The sequence below is a fragment of the Canis lupus genome, chromosome 17 (assembly GCF_011100685.1).
Source record: "Canis lupus familiaris isolate Mischka breed German Shepherd chromosome 17, alternate assembly UU_Cfam_GSD_1.0, whole genome shotgun sequence".
Classification (NCBI taxonomy): Eukaryota; Metazoa; Chordata; class Mammalia; order Carnivora; family Canidae; genus Canis; species Canis lupus.
This window is the reverse complement of record NC_049238.1, coordinates 7537834-7555264: the sequence shown is the minus strand read 5'-3', so window position 1 is coordinate 7555264 and position 17431 is coordinate 7537834. Positions and strand designations below refer to the sequence as shown.

At 42.8% G+C, this 17431-nt stretch overlaps 1 protein-coding gene and 1 long non-coding RNA gene across 11 annotated transcripts in view; one reads left to right on the top strand and one right to left on the bottom strand.

Moving 5' to 3' along the window:
• NOL10 (nucleolar protein 10) overlaps positions 1–17431 on the top strand; it is an 83477-nt gene that overhangs the window by 23370 nt on the left and 42676 nt on the right. The window contains exon 13 of the mRNA XM_038560769.1: positions 6738–6790. Within this exon, the coding sequence (XP_038416697.1) occupies positions 6738–6790 (53 nt within the window). The remainder of the gene's footprint in view (positions 1–6737; positions 6791–17431) is intronic.
• LOC102154232 overlaps positions 14885–17431 on the bottom strand; it is a 33343-nt gene continuing 30796 nt past the window's right edge. For 9 of the 10 annotated variants that reach the window (XR_005372081.1, XR_005372072.1, XR_005372078.1 and 6 more), the window contains 2 exons: positions 16448–16534; positions 14885–15963 (listed from right to left, as the gene is read on the bottom strand). This is a non-coding gene — a long non-coding RNA (uncharacterized LOC102154232). The remainder of the gene's footprint in view (positions 15964–16447; positions 16535–17431) is intronic. The other variant, XR_005372077.1, reaches the window with a different exon arrangement.

Sequence of the window (17431 nt, the reverse complement as noted above, 5' to 3'; positions counted from 1 at the left end):
TAGGCAGGTGGCAGGTGAGATGCTATTTTAGTGTGCTCTTCACTCTTTTATGTGATTAGTAATGGTGTGTGGAAATTGAGGTCAGGGATTTGGAGAAGGCTGGGATTGCCTGATAATCCACAGGGCTTCCGCAGTTGTGGGTTTTGATGTCTTCTGTGTTGTATGCTGTTCAGCACGCATCATGGATTTCAAGACTTATGATACCTTCAAGACAAATCATTGAAGAATTTTGGGTTACAAAAGTAAAGAACAGTCCCCACTCTCAAGCAGTGTTGTATTCTAAGGACAGGTGTTCACAGATCATTTTGATGGAGGGATACAAAGCAAAGTAGGAAAAATTCTGTGATGTACAAACAGCATTTTGATAGCATGTTAGAGTGAGGGGTTTCAGCCATAGCAACTGGGGAGATTGCAGAGGAGATGTTGGTTTGCATATATTTGGTAGGTGGGGTGGGGAGATGGGACGTTCCACGTGAGGGAGCAGTGTAGGAAGGGCAAGAAGGAGAGGGTACAGCAGGTACTATAGGGTATCATTCGTGGGGCTTAGTTGGGAAAGGGGTGGAGCCTTTATGCGGGAGCCCTGGTGGCTCTCCCAGGAATGAAGGTGGCAGAGGTCCAGGAGTGATGTGCTGAATGGTTTGGGCTCAGTCTGTAGTCAGGACCTGTTCAGACCATGGTTTCAGAAGATGGTTCTGTCCATCGTGTAAAGGATAGATTGGTGTGGAACTAAAAAGAGTAGGAGGGGATATTCTGAGCTAAGGAGAACACAAGAGACCAAGCCAGTTTAGACAGATTGTTTTCTTTTTTAAACATTCAAATATCAAGAGGCGGTAGGTTAGTGACAGTGTCTGGCAGAGGGTCTCACACCTGCTGCTTGTCAGTATCATATTGGGAGCCTTTTTAAAAACTACACATCTCTGGGCCCAGTCCCCGATGGACTGACTGGAGTGTCCCGAGGAGGGCCCAGAAGCATGTGTTTGTAATGTGTTTGCCAAATACTCCGGAGGCCCTGGCTGTACCCATAGCCTTGTGGTGGGAGCCAGGTCTAGTGGCCTATAGAAAGTGTGGTCTCAAGAGAAGCAGGTCTGTGGTTACGAAGTTTGGAGACATGTAAGTAGAGGTGATTTCAGAAGAAGTTAGAGTATGTGAGATCACTGTAGGAAAGTGTAGAGGTCAGGACCTGAGTCCATTTAGAGAGGCTGTGGGGAGAAGGAAGACCCAGCTGAGAAACTTCACAGGAACAGATAGAGGCCAGAGAAGGGACCGAATTTGAAGTAGGTGATTGGGTAAGGCATGGACGATCGGGTGAGCACTGCTGGGCAGGTCTGAGGATGGTCAAAGTTGAGGTAGGAGGAAAAGCGAGTTCTCAGCACTCCTGTGCTACTGTGCTCGGCAATACCCATGCATCATTCATTTGTTCAGAACCCTGTGTCGTTGGTGTTGCACACAGTTGTTACTTTTTTCCTGTTTGTTTTGCATCTTAGGAGGGGAGGATGGTTGGGTAATCGGGCCAGAATTGGTCACCCCGCTGGTGTGTGGCAGGGCCTCAGCTAGAGCCAATCTTTCCTGATTCTGGAGCCCTTGCCCTTTCTAGTTCCATGCTGCTCTCCCTGGAGAGCTGAGAAGCTTCAGTTTTGTAATCAACTATATATTTATGATTTCATAGCAGAAGTCGGGGTGAAGTCAGATTCTGATGGGTTGAGGAATAAACTGCAGTGAGGATGGTGGAGTCCGAGTTAGAGAGAGTAGACAGTCTGAGAGGGGGTCTTAGACAGGAAGATGAGTAAGACCAGGTGAAAGTGACGTTGGAACAAGGGTGGTGAGCAGGTTTCGCCAGATTGAGGGGAGAGTTTGAAGGGGGCAGCTGGTGTTGGGAGCAGGAGGCTGCATGGCCACTTACGATCCTTGAACACTGGCAGGGCGACTCATTGAACAGAGGTGTGCTTTATGTGTAAAATAACAGGTTTCAAAGACGTTATACAGATAAAAAATAATGTGAAATAGAGGAGCCTGGGCACTCAGTTGGTTAAGCCTCTGACTCTTGATTTCGGCTCACATCATGATCTCAGGGTCATGAAATCGAGCCCTGTATCCAGCTTGATGCTGGGTGTGGAGCTTGCTGAGAATTCTCTCTCCCTCGCCCTCTGCCCCTCCCCCTGCTTGCATGCACACGCGCACACACACATGTGGGCACGCTCTCTTTAATTTTTCATGTGAAAAGATTTTGGACATATTAAAATCATTTTCCCTGTTTTAAAAAAATTTTTTGTTTAAATGTATCTACCAGAAAACGTGAAATCACGTGTGTGGCTTGCATTATATTTCTGTCTTGCAGTACCGGCCAGACACGGGGATCTTTCCCAGGGTAGGATGCTGCCAAGATGCAAGGTGTTGAAGTCGGGCAAGGACGAGCAGCATTAATCTTGTTGGAGTAGGGATGTTCCTCTAGGAGTCCGATCCCATCTGATGATTCTGGTTCCCCAGCATTACATCCTGTCCATTCTCACATTCCCCATTGTCTCCCAGATGCCTTTCGTAGCCCATTGTTTGGAACCAGGCTGTAGTCAGTTGTGTGTTACATCGATGTGTGGCCATGTTTAGTTTCTTTCAACCATAATAGCGTGTCCTTCCCCCCCCCCCCCCCGCCCACACACACACATCCCCCATGGGTTTTTTTGTTTGTTTGTTGGTTTGTTTGTTTTTGCCTTCTCCATGATGTTGACTTTTCCAGGATCAGTCAGTAGTCTCAGAGAATGCCCCTCACCCTGGGTCTCGGTTGGTTTTCATAATGTCGTTTACCTTGTGCCTCCAGCCTGTATTATTTTTTCCCAAATAGAAGTTTGGCCTAACTGTGGTGGACTTTAGGTTAAGTATTCTGGACAAGAGAAATGGTGGTTTCTCCATGTCAGACCCCATCCCATAGCCCTCTAGGGCCAGTGAGGGGCAGTGTGACCCAGGTTAAGGTGACCACCAGGTCTCTTCATTGCAAAGTACACTTTTCTGAGAGGTAAAAATGTTAAGAGTAATGTTTTGGATAGAAGAACAAGGTGACTGACAGATATCTTATAAGAAGTGAATCAAACACCAAAAAATAGCCAAGTAATGTATTTCCTGAGCCGGCAAGCACATTAGGACAAGTACCTCAGATGCCGCCTTGGGGTTTGGATGTGAGCAGGCTTGATTTCACGCGTCTCGCTGCTTTCCCTCGCTCTGCTCCTTTCCCTTTAATACCACTCTTGCTACTTCGTGCTTAATCATCACAAGCTTAATCATATTTTAGAAAAGCTAAAACGTTCTTCTTTCTTTATCTTCTTGCTTACTCATTTTGAAGTAATTAAAGCCGAATCACAATTATTGTTTTGTCATGTTTTTCTAATATAGAGATGGCTCAGAATATTGAGAAATGTTCCCGCCTTCCTGGCTCCTTTCTGGTCCTTCTCGTGTTGCTCATTCAGCCCGGCTCCAGCGTCTCTGTGTCTGGCAGCTGCATGCAGGTTGGCCCGGAAGGGGTGGTGCGCAGCACGTGTGGCTGAGCCCCGCCGCAGCTGGGAGTCAGGATGGCTGGGTTCAGGTCACTGGGAGAGAGAAGATGGGCTTTCCACCCAGAAAGCTTGAGGTGAGGCTGAGTAGTCCTATAAAGTACACTGTGTGGGTCTCCCCAGCTGCCTTCCAGGCTCCTGGAGACTGCCTGCCCTGGTAGATGGGAGGAAACCTTGCCTTCTCCCAGCATCGAAAAGAGTGGCTCAGGACACCTGTAAATACTCTCGGTGCCCTCTTTGGGAAAACCCCACGCTCACAGCAGGAGTTGAGTACATGGAAAGAGGTGTCCTGGCCTCTCCTCTCTGGCACAGTTCTATACTCAGACTGTACACTCTGTGTTGTTCATGGCAATGACTGCTGCTGGCCGCCTAGCACAAACGTGTCTGAAGGACTGAGATTTTGCTTTTCCTTTGTTTTTAAATTTTCAATTCATGGCAGGCTGCTACTTTCGTAAAATGTAATAAAAATGAATTACAAGGAAAAGGCAATGTGGCATGGCTCCACTGGTTTCTAGATTCTTCCCTTCCATTCCTCCACTTTCCCTGGGCCTGGGCCCACTTTGCAGATTGGCCCTGGGAGCTGGCCAAGTAGAATTGGCAGAGAGCATGGTTTCAGATTTTGAACATTGTGCTTCAGTGAATCCTTGAGCCCCTGAAGCACATGCAGGTGAGAATTGATGTGTGCTTGCTTCCTGGGAGGGCCCTGCTGTTCCATCCAGGTTTTTGTGACTGCACCGTGAAGCTGCACAGCACACGGGATAGCACATGGTATAGCAGATACCAGACTTGAGGTGTTTTTTTTGTTTGTTTTTTTTTGTTTTTTTTTTAAGATTTTATTTATTTGGGGCAGCCCAGGTGGCTCAGGGGTTTAGTGCTGCCTTTGGCCCAGGGTCTGATCCTGGAGACCTAGGATCGAGTCCCACGTCAGGTTCCCTGCATGGAGCCTGCTTCTCCCTCTGTCTGTGTTTCTGCCTCTCTCTCTCTCTCTGTCTCTTTCTGTCTCTCATGAATAAATAAATAAAATCTTAAAAAAAAAAAAGATTTTATTTATTCATGAGAGGGAAAGAGGCAGAGACATAAACAGAGGGAGAAGCAGGCTCCCTACAGGGAACCTGATGTGGAACCTGATCCCAGGACCCCAGGATTACACCCTGAGGGGAAGGCAGACGCTTAACCACTGAGTCACCCAGGCGCCCCAAGGCGGGCTCTTAGACTCTAGGCGCTCCTGAGCTTCTCCCTCTCTTTTATAGTTAATATTGTCATTGTTGACACTAATAAGCATCACTACAAAGGACATGGGGGAGGAAAAACCATTCATTATTCCACCCTCTCCTCCCGAGTACTGTTACAGTTTCCATGAAAGAAATTCTTGTATTTATCTTGTGTTCATAGGTTTTCAGTTGTTGTCCTCACACTGTATGTATAGTTGTCTTTTGCTTTCCAGTTGACATACTAGTTTTTTTTCCCTTTGCTGTATGGCATTTATATTTGAACTTCTGAAATTTTTAGTATTTGACCATGTAAGAAGTCTTTCATTTTATCTTAGCTGTGGTTGTGGTTTGAGAGTCCTGTTCCATGGGCTTTGGAGTTGATAGAACATCCGCTTCTCTCCTTCCTAGCCGTGTGGTGACCTTGAGCAAACCATCTAACTTTCTGAGGCCGTGTTATCTGGAAGTCAAGTTCCTGGCACAGGGCCTTACACTCTTCTCCTCTCTTGAGTGTGATCATCTTAATTTCTACTGAATTTCTTTTGCTGATTTTATGTACTTCTTTTGGCTTCTTGTTCTTGGGCTTTGCCAGGTTGCCTGGTTTTTTTCATTCATAATTGGTTTCAGTCCTGACCTTCCCCACTTTAGTTTGGTAGTAGGTCAGCTTGTATCATTGTCCATATATGGCCAAGTGAGATCCTATTCCATTGTGGAAAACAATCTGCTTTTTCTAGTCTGAGTTCTTTTGTGCAGTTAGATTAGAGCCTTCTCACTGGTTTATTGGGTAGATGTGATTGTGTTTCCTTGTGGAATGCAGTTTTTTGAATGATCCGTGTTCACAGTCGAGCCATTGAAGCCAGACTTAGGGAATCTCTTTCGCAAGAACTTTCATTTTGGTTGTAATCTGTCTCCTCAGTCCCCAGAACGACTTCTTTTTATCGTGTCTAAAAGGTATAGGGAAAGGTTTGGCTCTAAAATTCTCTAGCTTGTGGCAGGGCACTTGGTCCCTTTGAGCTTTTTTTTTTCCCCCTATCTGTAAAAATGGATGCTATTATTTCTTATTTCAGAGACTTGTTGCATGTTCACCAAGTTAATATCTGTGAAGGCTCTTTGTCATTCTGGAACAGGGGCTATGAGGACTGGCACTGCTTTGGAGGCTTGTGGGGAGGAGTAGGTTGCAAATGTGGCAGAGAGCAGAGACCAAAACCGGGACATGGACACACTGGTACTGTGCTGCAGAATCATGGGGGTCACTGGGTGCTGCTGCTCCTGGGGCTTGGGGGGATGCCTGCACCAAATGCTGGGAACTTTTCCCATACTTCAGTTCTGCTTTCTCAAAATGCGGATCTGTTAGTTGAGTCTCATCAAATTCCCTTGGGAGTGAATGAACTGGGGTAGAGTAAGGGCTGTTAGATGCTCTTTAGATCTTTCCTGGTATGGCCACACAGAGCATTCCCCTTAAGTCAGTGGTTTTGTTTTCAGTTCAGGAGTGAAATTTAATGCAAACCTGAGGAACTACGTTGCTGTGACATTCTGTGGAAGATGCTTTGCCTTGGTTCTTTGATTCCTGATAACAGAAGCCTTTCTTCTTCATTGTTGTCATCATCATTATTATTTTAACTAGTGCACCAGAAGTATATTTTATGTATCTACGTGTCTAAAGCATCAAACTCTCTCCCCCTTAAGAACAATGGCAAACTTTATGTAGACCTGAGCACCTAATGGTAGAAACTGCTTACTTACTTGGCTAGTTCAGCTTGAGCATTTTGCAGGTAGGGAAGCTGGTCTTCATGATACTGAAGGCTCCCCATCTAGGAGGATCAGAGACTGAAGCCTGTGACCTGATTCCTGGGGTGCCTGGCCTCTAGGCCCTGCTCTTCTGCGGCATGTGTCTTCTGAGCACCTGGAGCATTTCAAAGTGTAAAACAAATAGAAAAAGGCACCTTTCTCTTACCCGTGTGTTTACCTTTTTCATTGTGTTTATTTTTAGGAATGCTTCTTACTGCCAATGAAACCCCCAAGATGGGCATCTATTACATTCCGGTAAGTAATTTGAATAGTAGTTACGGTAAATGTAGGACAAGCAAAGACAGTTTATTTTTAAACTGGTTGTATTGAAGGCGTTTGGGTCTGCATGCGGTTGCATAAATTAAACATAGCGAACTCACTTGTAGTTTCACTTTGCTTCCTGGAGCCAGTAAAATAATGCTTAACTATTCTTTTATGGGAAACTGCTTACTCTCACATTAAAATAGGGATTAGGAAGTGTTTGTTTTTCACATTGACATTTGGTTTTTGTTTCCGAAGTATTGCAGAATCTTAAGCTTTAAGCTGTTAGTGATCAGGAGGTCTGATTCTAAACCAACAGCCTGGTGCTCTTTAGTCATTTCATTGTTTCTCTTATAAATAAGTTCCGCCTAAGGAAACGGTCAGACGGATCTGGTCAGTGATGGCATACAGTCACAGTCTCGGCCTTTTATTCTTCTTTAAGAAATTCTCTTGCATGTGACAGAAGCTTCCCTACCTTTACCATTAGATTACAATAAGAAAGAGACATAGGGGAATAAGATCTCCTGAATAGAAAACCACGTAGTGCAGCATTGGCACTAGATTACTTTATGGCTGGCAACCAGCTCCTTTTCTGAGATTTGGGGAGAAGAGGGTGAGAAGTGTTGCAGAGCAGGACTTTAGGAAGGTCAACTCCGTAACTACTGTCAGCCTCCAGTTGGGAAAGTTCTTCATATTTACAATTGTCCTTTTAAAATAGCTTAATGGTGTGTATATTTCCCAAAAGAAGTATTCTGGTTGATGTCAACTTTCTGTGGTTTCAGGAAACTCCTGAGTTGTTAAAAGTACTTTGAGATAATTCTTTTGGTTGCTAGTGAAACGAAGGCCATTCAAGCAGCAAACTTTGATGCTTTTCTGAGTTGTTATTTGTTCCATTTTCCCCAGCCTCTCCAATACTGCTTCTGTATTCCTATCCATTTTTCTGTCTTTCCTCATGTTTGTTTGTTTGGTGAATACATTTATTAATTGCATCAATGGTGTGTCAGGCTGGATGCTAGATGCCAGAAGAGTAATGGTGTATAGAGCATTGCCCCTTTCCTCACAGAGTTGGCTGACAGGGAACGAAGAAAGGAGCAGTTCGAGTCCAGTGTGAAGAATGCTGTCATGGGAGTAAGGAGGGTGCTCTGGAGCACTTGGGAGAGCAGATGCGCCACCCAGTGTGGAGCTGGGACCTGGTGGCTGGTGCAGAGGGTACTCAGAAACCTGCCCATGGAGATGGACTTCCAAGGAGAGACTGGAGGGTGGTTATATATATCAGATGGAGAGGGTGGGGTTCAGAGTGGGAGAGAGATCTTAGAAGTAGAGGGAGCAGTGTGCAGATGTCAGGGAGAAAGTAGCCAACATGGCTGGGGCACAGAGAAGGATGGGGGTCAAGAGCCAGATGGTGGAGGTCTTATAAATCAGGGTGGCTTGCGGGCAGGGAGGCCTGGATAGGCTTCAGGCAGGGGAGTGATATAATCAGATTTGCACTTGGGAAGGATTATTTTGGCTTTCCAAGGAGAATGGCTTAGACAGGATCTAATATGAATACGCCAAAGCCACATACAGGAGATGATGGTACCAGTGCTACCTCTGCTGGGCTTCCATTTTTAATGGTTGTAGCCTTTTGAGTTCTGGAATAATTTGAAGCAAGATCGAACCAGCAGGCAGTAATTTCAGAGGTTTGTTATCCTTGCATTGCCAGATGGCATGTCCCAAAGGTGTTTAATGATGAAGGCTTGTACAGATCATGAGAAATGCCTTGCCCCGGTCCAGTATGACAGTCTTCAAGAGAAACAGAATAAATCAGCTTACCTCCTACACATTACTGCTCATCTTGAGAGAAGTCTCTTCATTTTCCTCTGCGGAGTGCTTATTATGTTTTGGTCTTACCACTTGCGCATAAGGTGTTAATGTCCTGGGTGGTGCTTTCCTAGGTCAAACTTAGGAGAATCAACCAGTGGATGGGGGTGGAGGTCTAAGATGGAGCATGAAGGGCTGCATCAAGAGGCTCCCTAAGTGGATAAGGAACCACAGGCCTCAGCCCCAGAGCTGCTTGGTGGGGAGGCAGGAAGGGCTGTCCTGAGTGCTTGTGCACTAAAGCCACCTCACCCGTTTGTGCTCTGCTGACAGCAGTGGGGATAGGATTGAAAGATAGACTTGGCTACTGATGGGACTTCGGGAGTAAGAGAGAGGGAGAGAGCAGAGACAGCAGCTCTGTTTCTGCTCAGGGGGAATGGGTGGAAGAGGAAAAAGAGGGCGGGGATAGTAAAAATCAATCTCCCATTGGTATCCTTGTCTGCATTTTATAAAATGATCTTTAAAAGGAACAAGCACACAGTTTTTTTGATTAGACAATGTATGCATGTTTCTAATTATTCCAAGTGTTGTACAAGGTATGAGGAAATAAAAACCACCCATTATCCCTTGATACTCTTAAAAACACTCTTTTGGGATGTGGTATTTTTCAGTTATGATGTCATTGGTGTGAAGTTATATTTTATATAAAAGTTTGTATCCTGGGCTCTTCAGATTAACTTCAGAAATATTAATTCCAAGGCATTAAAATCACCTAAAACATTTTTAGTTGTCTGTTGTTTTTTCTTTCATTATAATTCCAGTGTAGTTAGCATACAGTGTGACAATAATTGTGGGTTTACAGTGGCCAGCACTTCTGTAAGTACTTCGCCGGTGCTCATCACAGGGCACTCTCGGTCCTCTGCACCTATTTCACCCATCTTCTCCCTCCCCGTCCTGCTATCTGTATTAGTGTTCATTGCCTGGCTCATGACATTTATCTAATCTTAGGACTATAGGAGACCCATGACTTAGTTCTCACTTTCTGTCTATTTGTTGGGGTGGATATTTTTGTTCCAAGTAATATGGACTTTAAAGAGCATGAATGATAAGGGTCAATGCCAGCCAGATGGTGAGTAACTGCTTTCTTGACAAATGGTAGCTTGTCTTCTTAGACCTTTTTAGTTTGTGCTTTGTGACTTAGAATTAACAGAGGCTGTGCAAAAAAGCCCACAGGGACCGCTCCCAGGTGACTGCGTGTGGTAACAGTGGGAGCATGTCGTTCTTTCCCAGCTAAGCACTGTGCTGGGACTTGTATTCAATGCTCCTTCCTGACTGCCTTTTTACCCTGCACTGCATGATGTTTTAGAGTGCCCTTGTCTTTCTTTGGAACCTCTTCTTTTGTAAGCGTCCTTCAGAGCAAGGAGAGAGCCCAGGGCTCTGAAAGCCTGCCATTTTTCTAAAGATTTTATCAAACTTACCAAGCTGATATTTGACACAATGATTTCTTTGAGGCCTATAAAACCGGGAAGTATGTTTTTAATATATGATTCATGCCAAATTTAGGAGATTTGCATTGTGATGTATTGGAACATAAATCAGGTATGAGGCCCCCATCCTCCACTTTGGGCCTGTACTAAAAAGGAAGACAGCTTAATGTTCTTTTAGCTTAAATTTGGCAACTCTGTCTCTTACCATTTTTCTTGAATACTTGAAATCTTTATAGATTAAGTGCAATTCCTGATGTACACACTTTGCCACATACAGAACCCATAACTGACGAGTCTTTTATGGCCAAGTGGGTTTTTTCAAGCCCTTTCTCTATTTTCTCGGTATGCTCTTTTCCCCCACTCCTCTCAGAGACCAAGAGGTGTTATTTTGCTTGTTTGTTTGCATTTTAAATTCTAGGGTCTAACTCAACTGCAGCTCCTGAGACGAAAGTCAGGAATAGTTTTTTAGGTTTGGTTTTCTTCTGCAATGTAATTTAATCTTAGGGTAGTTCTTTATACTTAAACCTTTGGCAACTGAGTAGTTTTTAGAGGGAGTCCAAATGTCCTATAGCACCCAACCTTAAACCCAGCCAGGGTGGTTAATGCTCTCTGTTGGAGATGACCCTAAGTTCCAAGCCCCCCAGTGTGTCAGGAGCTCCCGAAACCCCTCATGACTGGATAGTTGATCGCTTGCACGCTTAATAATATGTATGGATGTGTAACCTTGAGGAAAAATGTAAAAGGAAAAAGCATCATTATTTGTTTAGGAAGCTGTTTAATTTAGAAGAATAAAAGGCAATTGAAGATATATTTTTAAAACATGTAGGGGCACCTGAATGGCTCTATCAATTAAGTGTCTATCTCTTGATTTTGGTTCAGTTCATGATCCTAAGGTCAGGAGATCCAAGCCCTACATTGGGCTCTGCACTGGGCATGGAGCCTGCTTGAAATTCTCTCTCTACCTTTCTCTCTCCCCCTCCAACCCCCTCAAAAAAAAGCCAGACCAACTCCCCCTAAAAAAACACAAAAAATTAAAAAAATAATAAAACGTGTAAATATAAGCCACTATGAAGAATTATATGCAACATCATCAAACCCAACAATCAATATTGGCAGTTAAGCATTTTATTTTAAAACAATTTTTTAAGGAAAAAGAATAAATACATTGTTTTTATTGAAGTGTTTTTATTATTTGTAAAAAATCAAGTATTAACTATTTTAACATTCACTATTTAAAAGTATGTTTTAAGTTTGGAAAGTACTTTTGAATCCAAAGCATCTGGAATTGGGCAGGATTTCAAAATTATAAATCCAGGATTTCAAATATTACAAATAAAAACAATATTCAAATAAAAAAGGATTATATTTAACTTGCACTAGCACTTCTGTTTCTGTTGGGAAATAGCACTGGAACTCAGCCAGCATAATGCATAAAACCCACAAAACTTTGTCTTTGCAAATAAAAGTAACTAGGTATTAAGCATACATGCTCAAGAATACTTCATTTAATGATAAAACACACACACACACCCTCATAAACGCATGTAAAGCCAAAGGAAATGCAAACATTTTTTAGTTGTGCAATGTAATAAAAGCCTCATAGTAAAGAATGAGTGTAAGTCTCTTCACTTCAGTGAGTTCTCACAAATCTGGAAAGGTCTGTGGTAGAGCCAAGGGCTTCTGATACCATCACTGGGTTCATGTGCTCCTGTCTTCGTAGGGGTTTAGTCACTGGTTTGGGTTAAACGTCCGTGCTGTGGTTCTCAGGGAGACACACTGTCAGTAAGTACTTTCTGGTTGAGGGGGGTGGGAGTCCGCGCTTTTGAAATTACTGAGTTGTAGCCTTTGGAAGTCAGTTTTAAGAAGTGGAGTGAAAACTTTGTAGTCTCTGTATGGATGCTTGCATTTGGGCGCATTGGGTTGTTGCTCCAGCAAAGGATAAAAAATGGGTACCATAATTTTCTCCTCAGTATTTTTTGTTCGATAGGCAGGCAAAGAGAAATTTGTGACCAAAACAAAGAAATTTCAGTACAAGTGATTTTTCTTGCTCTGTATGTGGCAGATTGAATTTGTTCATCTAGTTCTGAACTCAGCCACTCTGTCGTGTTGGTACAGAGATATTTCTGGATATTTGTTCACCTCCGTGTAGCCACTCTGAGGTATGGCATCTATTTTTTAAGTCCAGCATTTCAAAATATTACTGCTCTGAGGGGCTTTGGCATAATTTTCCAGAAGACTTAAGAGCATAGCCGTAGAATACTTTCTAACAATTACTCCATACCTTCACCTCTTAAGGCAACATATTTTTTTTATCACCCATGCAAATTGTAAATAACTTATTTTATGTTAGATTTGACAGTATCTGAAAACTAAGTGCTAATTAAAATTCTTAGGGGGGGTGACCCCTTTGCTCTTTTGCCTGTTGGCCGTTTTGTCTTTTCCTGTATTATAAAAGCAATTGGAGGAGACCGACTGATACTTGTATTCATTTGGCAAGAATATACTGAGCATGTGCCTGGACCCGGGAATGTGTTGGTGAATGCAGCCATTTTCCTACCCTGCCTCTGTGAGTTCATGATCTAGGGGAGGGTGATGGTAAATAAGTGTGTACCTAAGTGCTGTGGGGAAAAGGACCAGGTGCAGTGACAGAGGAGTACACTGGGGGCAGGGAGGGGGATTAGGCCCTGTTAGCATTCTCCATTTTGTGAGATATTTTAGGTTTCCTTTCTATATAGATGTTATCCTCCCTGTTTTAATCATAAAGCTTAGGGGTAAAAACTTGGTCTTCTTTCTGTCTTATGATCGCAGCACATACCTCGGGGCTAAATGGTGAATGACAGATTTGTTCCATAATCTCTAGAAACAAAACACCCGCAGAGAGAATTTTGGCCAACGAAGAAAGTGTTGCTTTTCCTGGAGAGTCAGTGGTACAATCAATCAAGTGCCCTTCCTTCCTTAATGTGGATCTCACATGCAGATCATTTAGATTTATCTCTAAATAGCACATAACATGGCCGATCAGACCGCTTTGAAACACTGCCTTGACTTCTAGAACACCATATTCTTGTGGTCTTCCTCTTATCATCCAGTTGGCTCTTCTCAGTCTTCATTGGTTAGTTCTTCTGTGTGTGGCTCAGGGCTTGGGTCTCACCCTTCTCCCCTTGACCTTCGTGAACCCAGCAGTTTAGTCCTTGTCACTTCTCTTTCTATTCTTCCCCTCAGGAGCTCTTCTGTCCCTAGGCTTTCTATGATACATGTGTGCTGATAACTCCCAAATTTCCATCTCTGGTCTTTCCTTCTCTGAGCTACGGTTATGTATCCACTAATCTTCTTGGGCTCTCCATTTGGAGATCGAATAGGCACATTATATTGAATAGGTCCACAGTGGAGTTCTCGATCTCAGCTCTCTACCCTTACCCCACACCTGCCAGGTGTTCCCATTTCAGCAGAGGACTCATCATGCACGTAGTTACCTAGGCCCGGGGCACAGGAGCCACCCTTATTCCCCTCCCCTTTCCACTTCGTGCCTCCTTCTCCGTCTGTCAGAAAATCAATATCGATTCTGTTTCCAGTTTGGTTCAGATCCTGCCGTGTTCCCGTGCTTTGGCTCCTGCCCCTCATCTTGATTGCCAGACTGGCCTCTTAGCTGCTCTTTCTTCTTTTTCTGTTAGCTGTCTTGCAGTCTATTTTCCATATACCAGCACGAGTGATATAAAATATAAAAATAAAAATGAAACAAATATAAATTGAATTATATCACTCTACTGCTTAAAACCTTTCAGAGGCTTATCACTTTGCTTAGTATAACTCCTTTTCTAACTTAAAATGCCCTATAAGCAGAAAAAGATCCCAAATCTGGAGTCTCCATTTTCTCTCCCACGTTGGAGAATAGATCTCTGTAACCCATTAATCCATTTATAGAGTTGACCAAATAGAGTATAAAGCCAAATCCACAGCCATTGCTGCCATCAAGGGGAAATAACCTAAATGAACCAAAATCAACACATGAAATTAGTAGAGAGGAAAATAAAAATTAGAAGAACAATCAGCAGAGTTCTGCTCTCCCCCTTCCTTCACCTCTGGGAGCCAAGGGGAAAGCTGTACTCGAGCCTACACAGCCTGTGTGAGATGAATGTCTCAGGCAACGGAGTTTACCTGGCTGTCAGGTGAGTCGGTTGTGTATCTAGGTGAGACCTTCAAAATGTAAAAGATCATTGCAGAAAAAGGTTAAATCGTGACTCTCACATAGATATCAAATAAATGTGTTAAAATTACTTATTTTAAACAGATTGAGAGTGTGACTGGGGGTGGGAGGAGCTGAGAGGGAGAGAGAGAATCTCAAGCAGGCTTCATGTCCAGCATGGAGCCTGACACAGGGTTTGATCTCAGGACCCTGAGATCATGACCTGAGTCAAAATCAAGAGTTGGATGCTCAACCGACTGAGCTAACCAGGCACCCTGAACATGTTGAAATTTTTATTTAGCCTGTTTATTAACTGAGGGAACCAGGCACATAAATCAAAGGAGAAGTCTAAAAAAGCACAAATTTGCGTGCCATAAAGTTATGTTGAATTGGGTGTGTGCAAATGGACACATAAATCAGCTTTTTCAAAGGTGTGGAGGGTTATTTGTGCAAGACAATTCATGTGCGTGTCTACAGACAGTATTTTGCACTGCTACCAGTTCCCTACATTTAGAGTTGTAAAATGAATTCCATGAAATCAGAATCCAATCATCTTGAAGGGTGTGCTCTAGATCAGGGGTTTGGCAAACTAAAACACCAGCACTTGTTTTTGTAAATAGTTTTATTGGAACACAGCAAACCCATTTGTGTCTGTATTGTCCTTGGCAGTGTTGAGTATTTGTAACAGAGACCGTATGGCTCACAAACCCTGTAATATGTACCTGGCCCTTTAAGAAAAAATTTCCCGACCCCTGCTCTAGACTATGCATAGTTTTCCATGAAAGCACAGTATTTTTCCTATGCTAATTAATCTACTTAAAAGTTTATGTATTTCTTCATCATAATATACAGAATATAAAAATAAAATATAAAACAGGGATTCAGGATTTTGGCTTTTCTACCATTAAACTTCTAGCACCTAAAGCAGTGCCTGTTACACTGTAGGCATTCAATTAGTGTGTATTGAAAAATCAATAAATATGTGTGAGAGTAATCTGATGACTGATTTGGAGAATCTTTGTGATTGTCAGCTTCCACAGTGGCTGGTTGGCAGTGTTAATTTTTAGCTATTATGTCAAATTCGAATTTTGCATGGGCCTTTTTCTGCTACCACTCCTGAATCACAAAAGTGGAGAACATGCCTCTTAAGTGCCAGAGTATAATTTTCATACGGTGGGATAAGGATCAGTTCCTTTGCTCTGACAGTACATTCTAATCAGCTAGATCAGAACATCTTAGAGTGATGCAATCTCTGTATTTGGGAGTGCTGACAGATTTATAAAAGTAATACCTTGTCCAGAAGATTTACTAGTGATACTGTTAAGAGGATAAACCCTTTCCTAGAAGAATACAAAAGGAAAATATGAGAATATAGGTATTTAGCTTTTGTTGGACCCTTTTTGAAATTTGTGCAAAAGTTGGCTTTTCATCTGAGTAGAGCAGACCTATATGTTTTAAAGAGTGGAAGTAATGCCTTTGTTTTTCTCCCTGTGTGTCCTGTGCTTTTAAGCAGGAGTTGCTGGAAGTACTGTGCATGTTCTTGTCTAAGATGTGGGTTTGAATCTAAACAATGATGATTCCAGTTGATCCGTTTCAATTCAAAGTCAGTACTGAAAGCCCTTTGGTGTCCACTAATCAGATATTTGATGATTCCCCAGATATGAGATCTCTCTGGCCAACTGGTGTGTCCATGTACAGTCCTGAAAGTGACAAACCAAAGGAGAGAGCTATTAGACACAGTGATAGAAGTAATTTTGTTAGAAATTCCTGCTTCATGATGCCAGTGGCAACGTATTCTCTTGGTTCTAGGGAGGTAATGCCAGACACAAAGAAAACTATCCCCCTGGGGAATTTGCTAGCATACAAAGGATGTACAAGACAGAACATAAACTGGACAAGTAGTTGCTGAATTGTTTCCTCACTAAAGGAATTTCCATGTGCTGTAGACAAATGGGGGAAGCTTTTGGAGCATAGAACAGTAGAGCAGGAAGGGAACTTAAGGTCATCTTGCCCGACTCCTTAATTTATAGCTGAGGCGTCAGACTATTTGTTCAAGGTCAAATGACAAGATGGTGGGCAGAGCTGGCCCTAGAAGGCATTTCTTCAGTCTGTATTGCAGAGCGGAAACGGCTGAAATTTTCTAACTAGTCGAACCTGAGTTTGAATACTAGCTTTGTCACTTACAAATTTTGAGGCCTTGAGTGGGTTATTTACCCTGGCTGATTCTTCGTTTCTTGAGCTATGGAAGAGGAGTGATATCTTAAGGCGGTTCTGTGGAGCAGATGGATTTATTCAATCATTTATCTGGTGCCAGGCACATATATGGAGGTTTTGCTGATTATGACTGTTACACTTTCTTACAATAGCAAAACTATTTGCTACTATCCCCGTTGTCCGGGGATAGGGAGTATTTGGCATTATGTGGAAATGGGCCTTTATGTAGGGCTTAGAAGGAATGTACTTTGAGCAAAATGGAGACATATTGAAAAGTTTGTGATAAAATCATAAATATGAACTAGGAAAATGATTTCAGAAATATACCTTGGTATTGTTGAGCCTGTGATAGTGGATTATATAGAATGTGGGTTGGGAAAGAGCAGTCCAGTGCCATTAGTTTTGCTGTTCATTATTGAAACAGAAGTGATGAGAATCTGGTTGCTAAAATAAGAAATCTGATTTATTTATTTTTTTAAGATTTTATTGACTTCTTCATGAGAGACACAGAGAGAGAGGCAGGGACACAGGCAGAGGGAGAAGCAGGCTCCTGCGGGGGGCCTGATGGGGGACTTGATCCCAGGACCCCGGGATCACAACCTGAGCCAAAGGCAGACACTCAACTAAGTCATCCAGGTGACCCAAGAAATCTGATTTTTAAAACTGAAGTACTTTCCCCCCTATTATATCATCGAAGCATGCTTTTTATAGAAAATGGCAAATAAAGAGAAGCAGGAGAAAACTTGAGCACCCTCCACTTCCGAAAGACATACTAACATTCTGCTGTATTTTTTCCATTGTTTTAATCTGAAACATTGTTTATGTGGTTTCATATCTTGCTTTTTCCCAGTTAATTAATATTTCCTGGTGTTTTATAGACTCTTGGAGATTAGTTTAAAAGCAGGTTTTGTGTGTAACATAAAAGTAATATATATTTGGGCACCTGGGCGACTC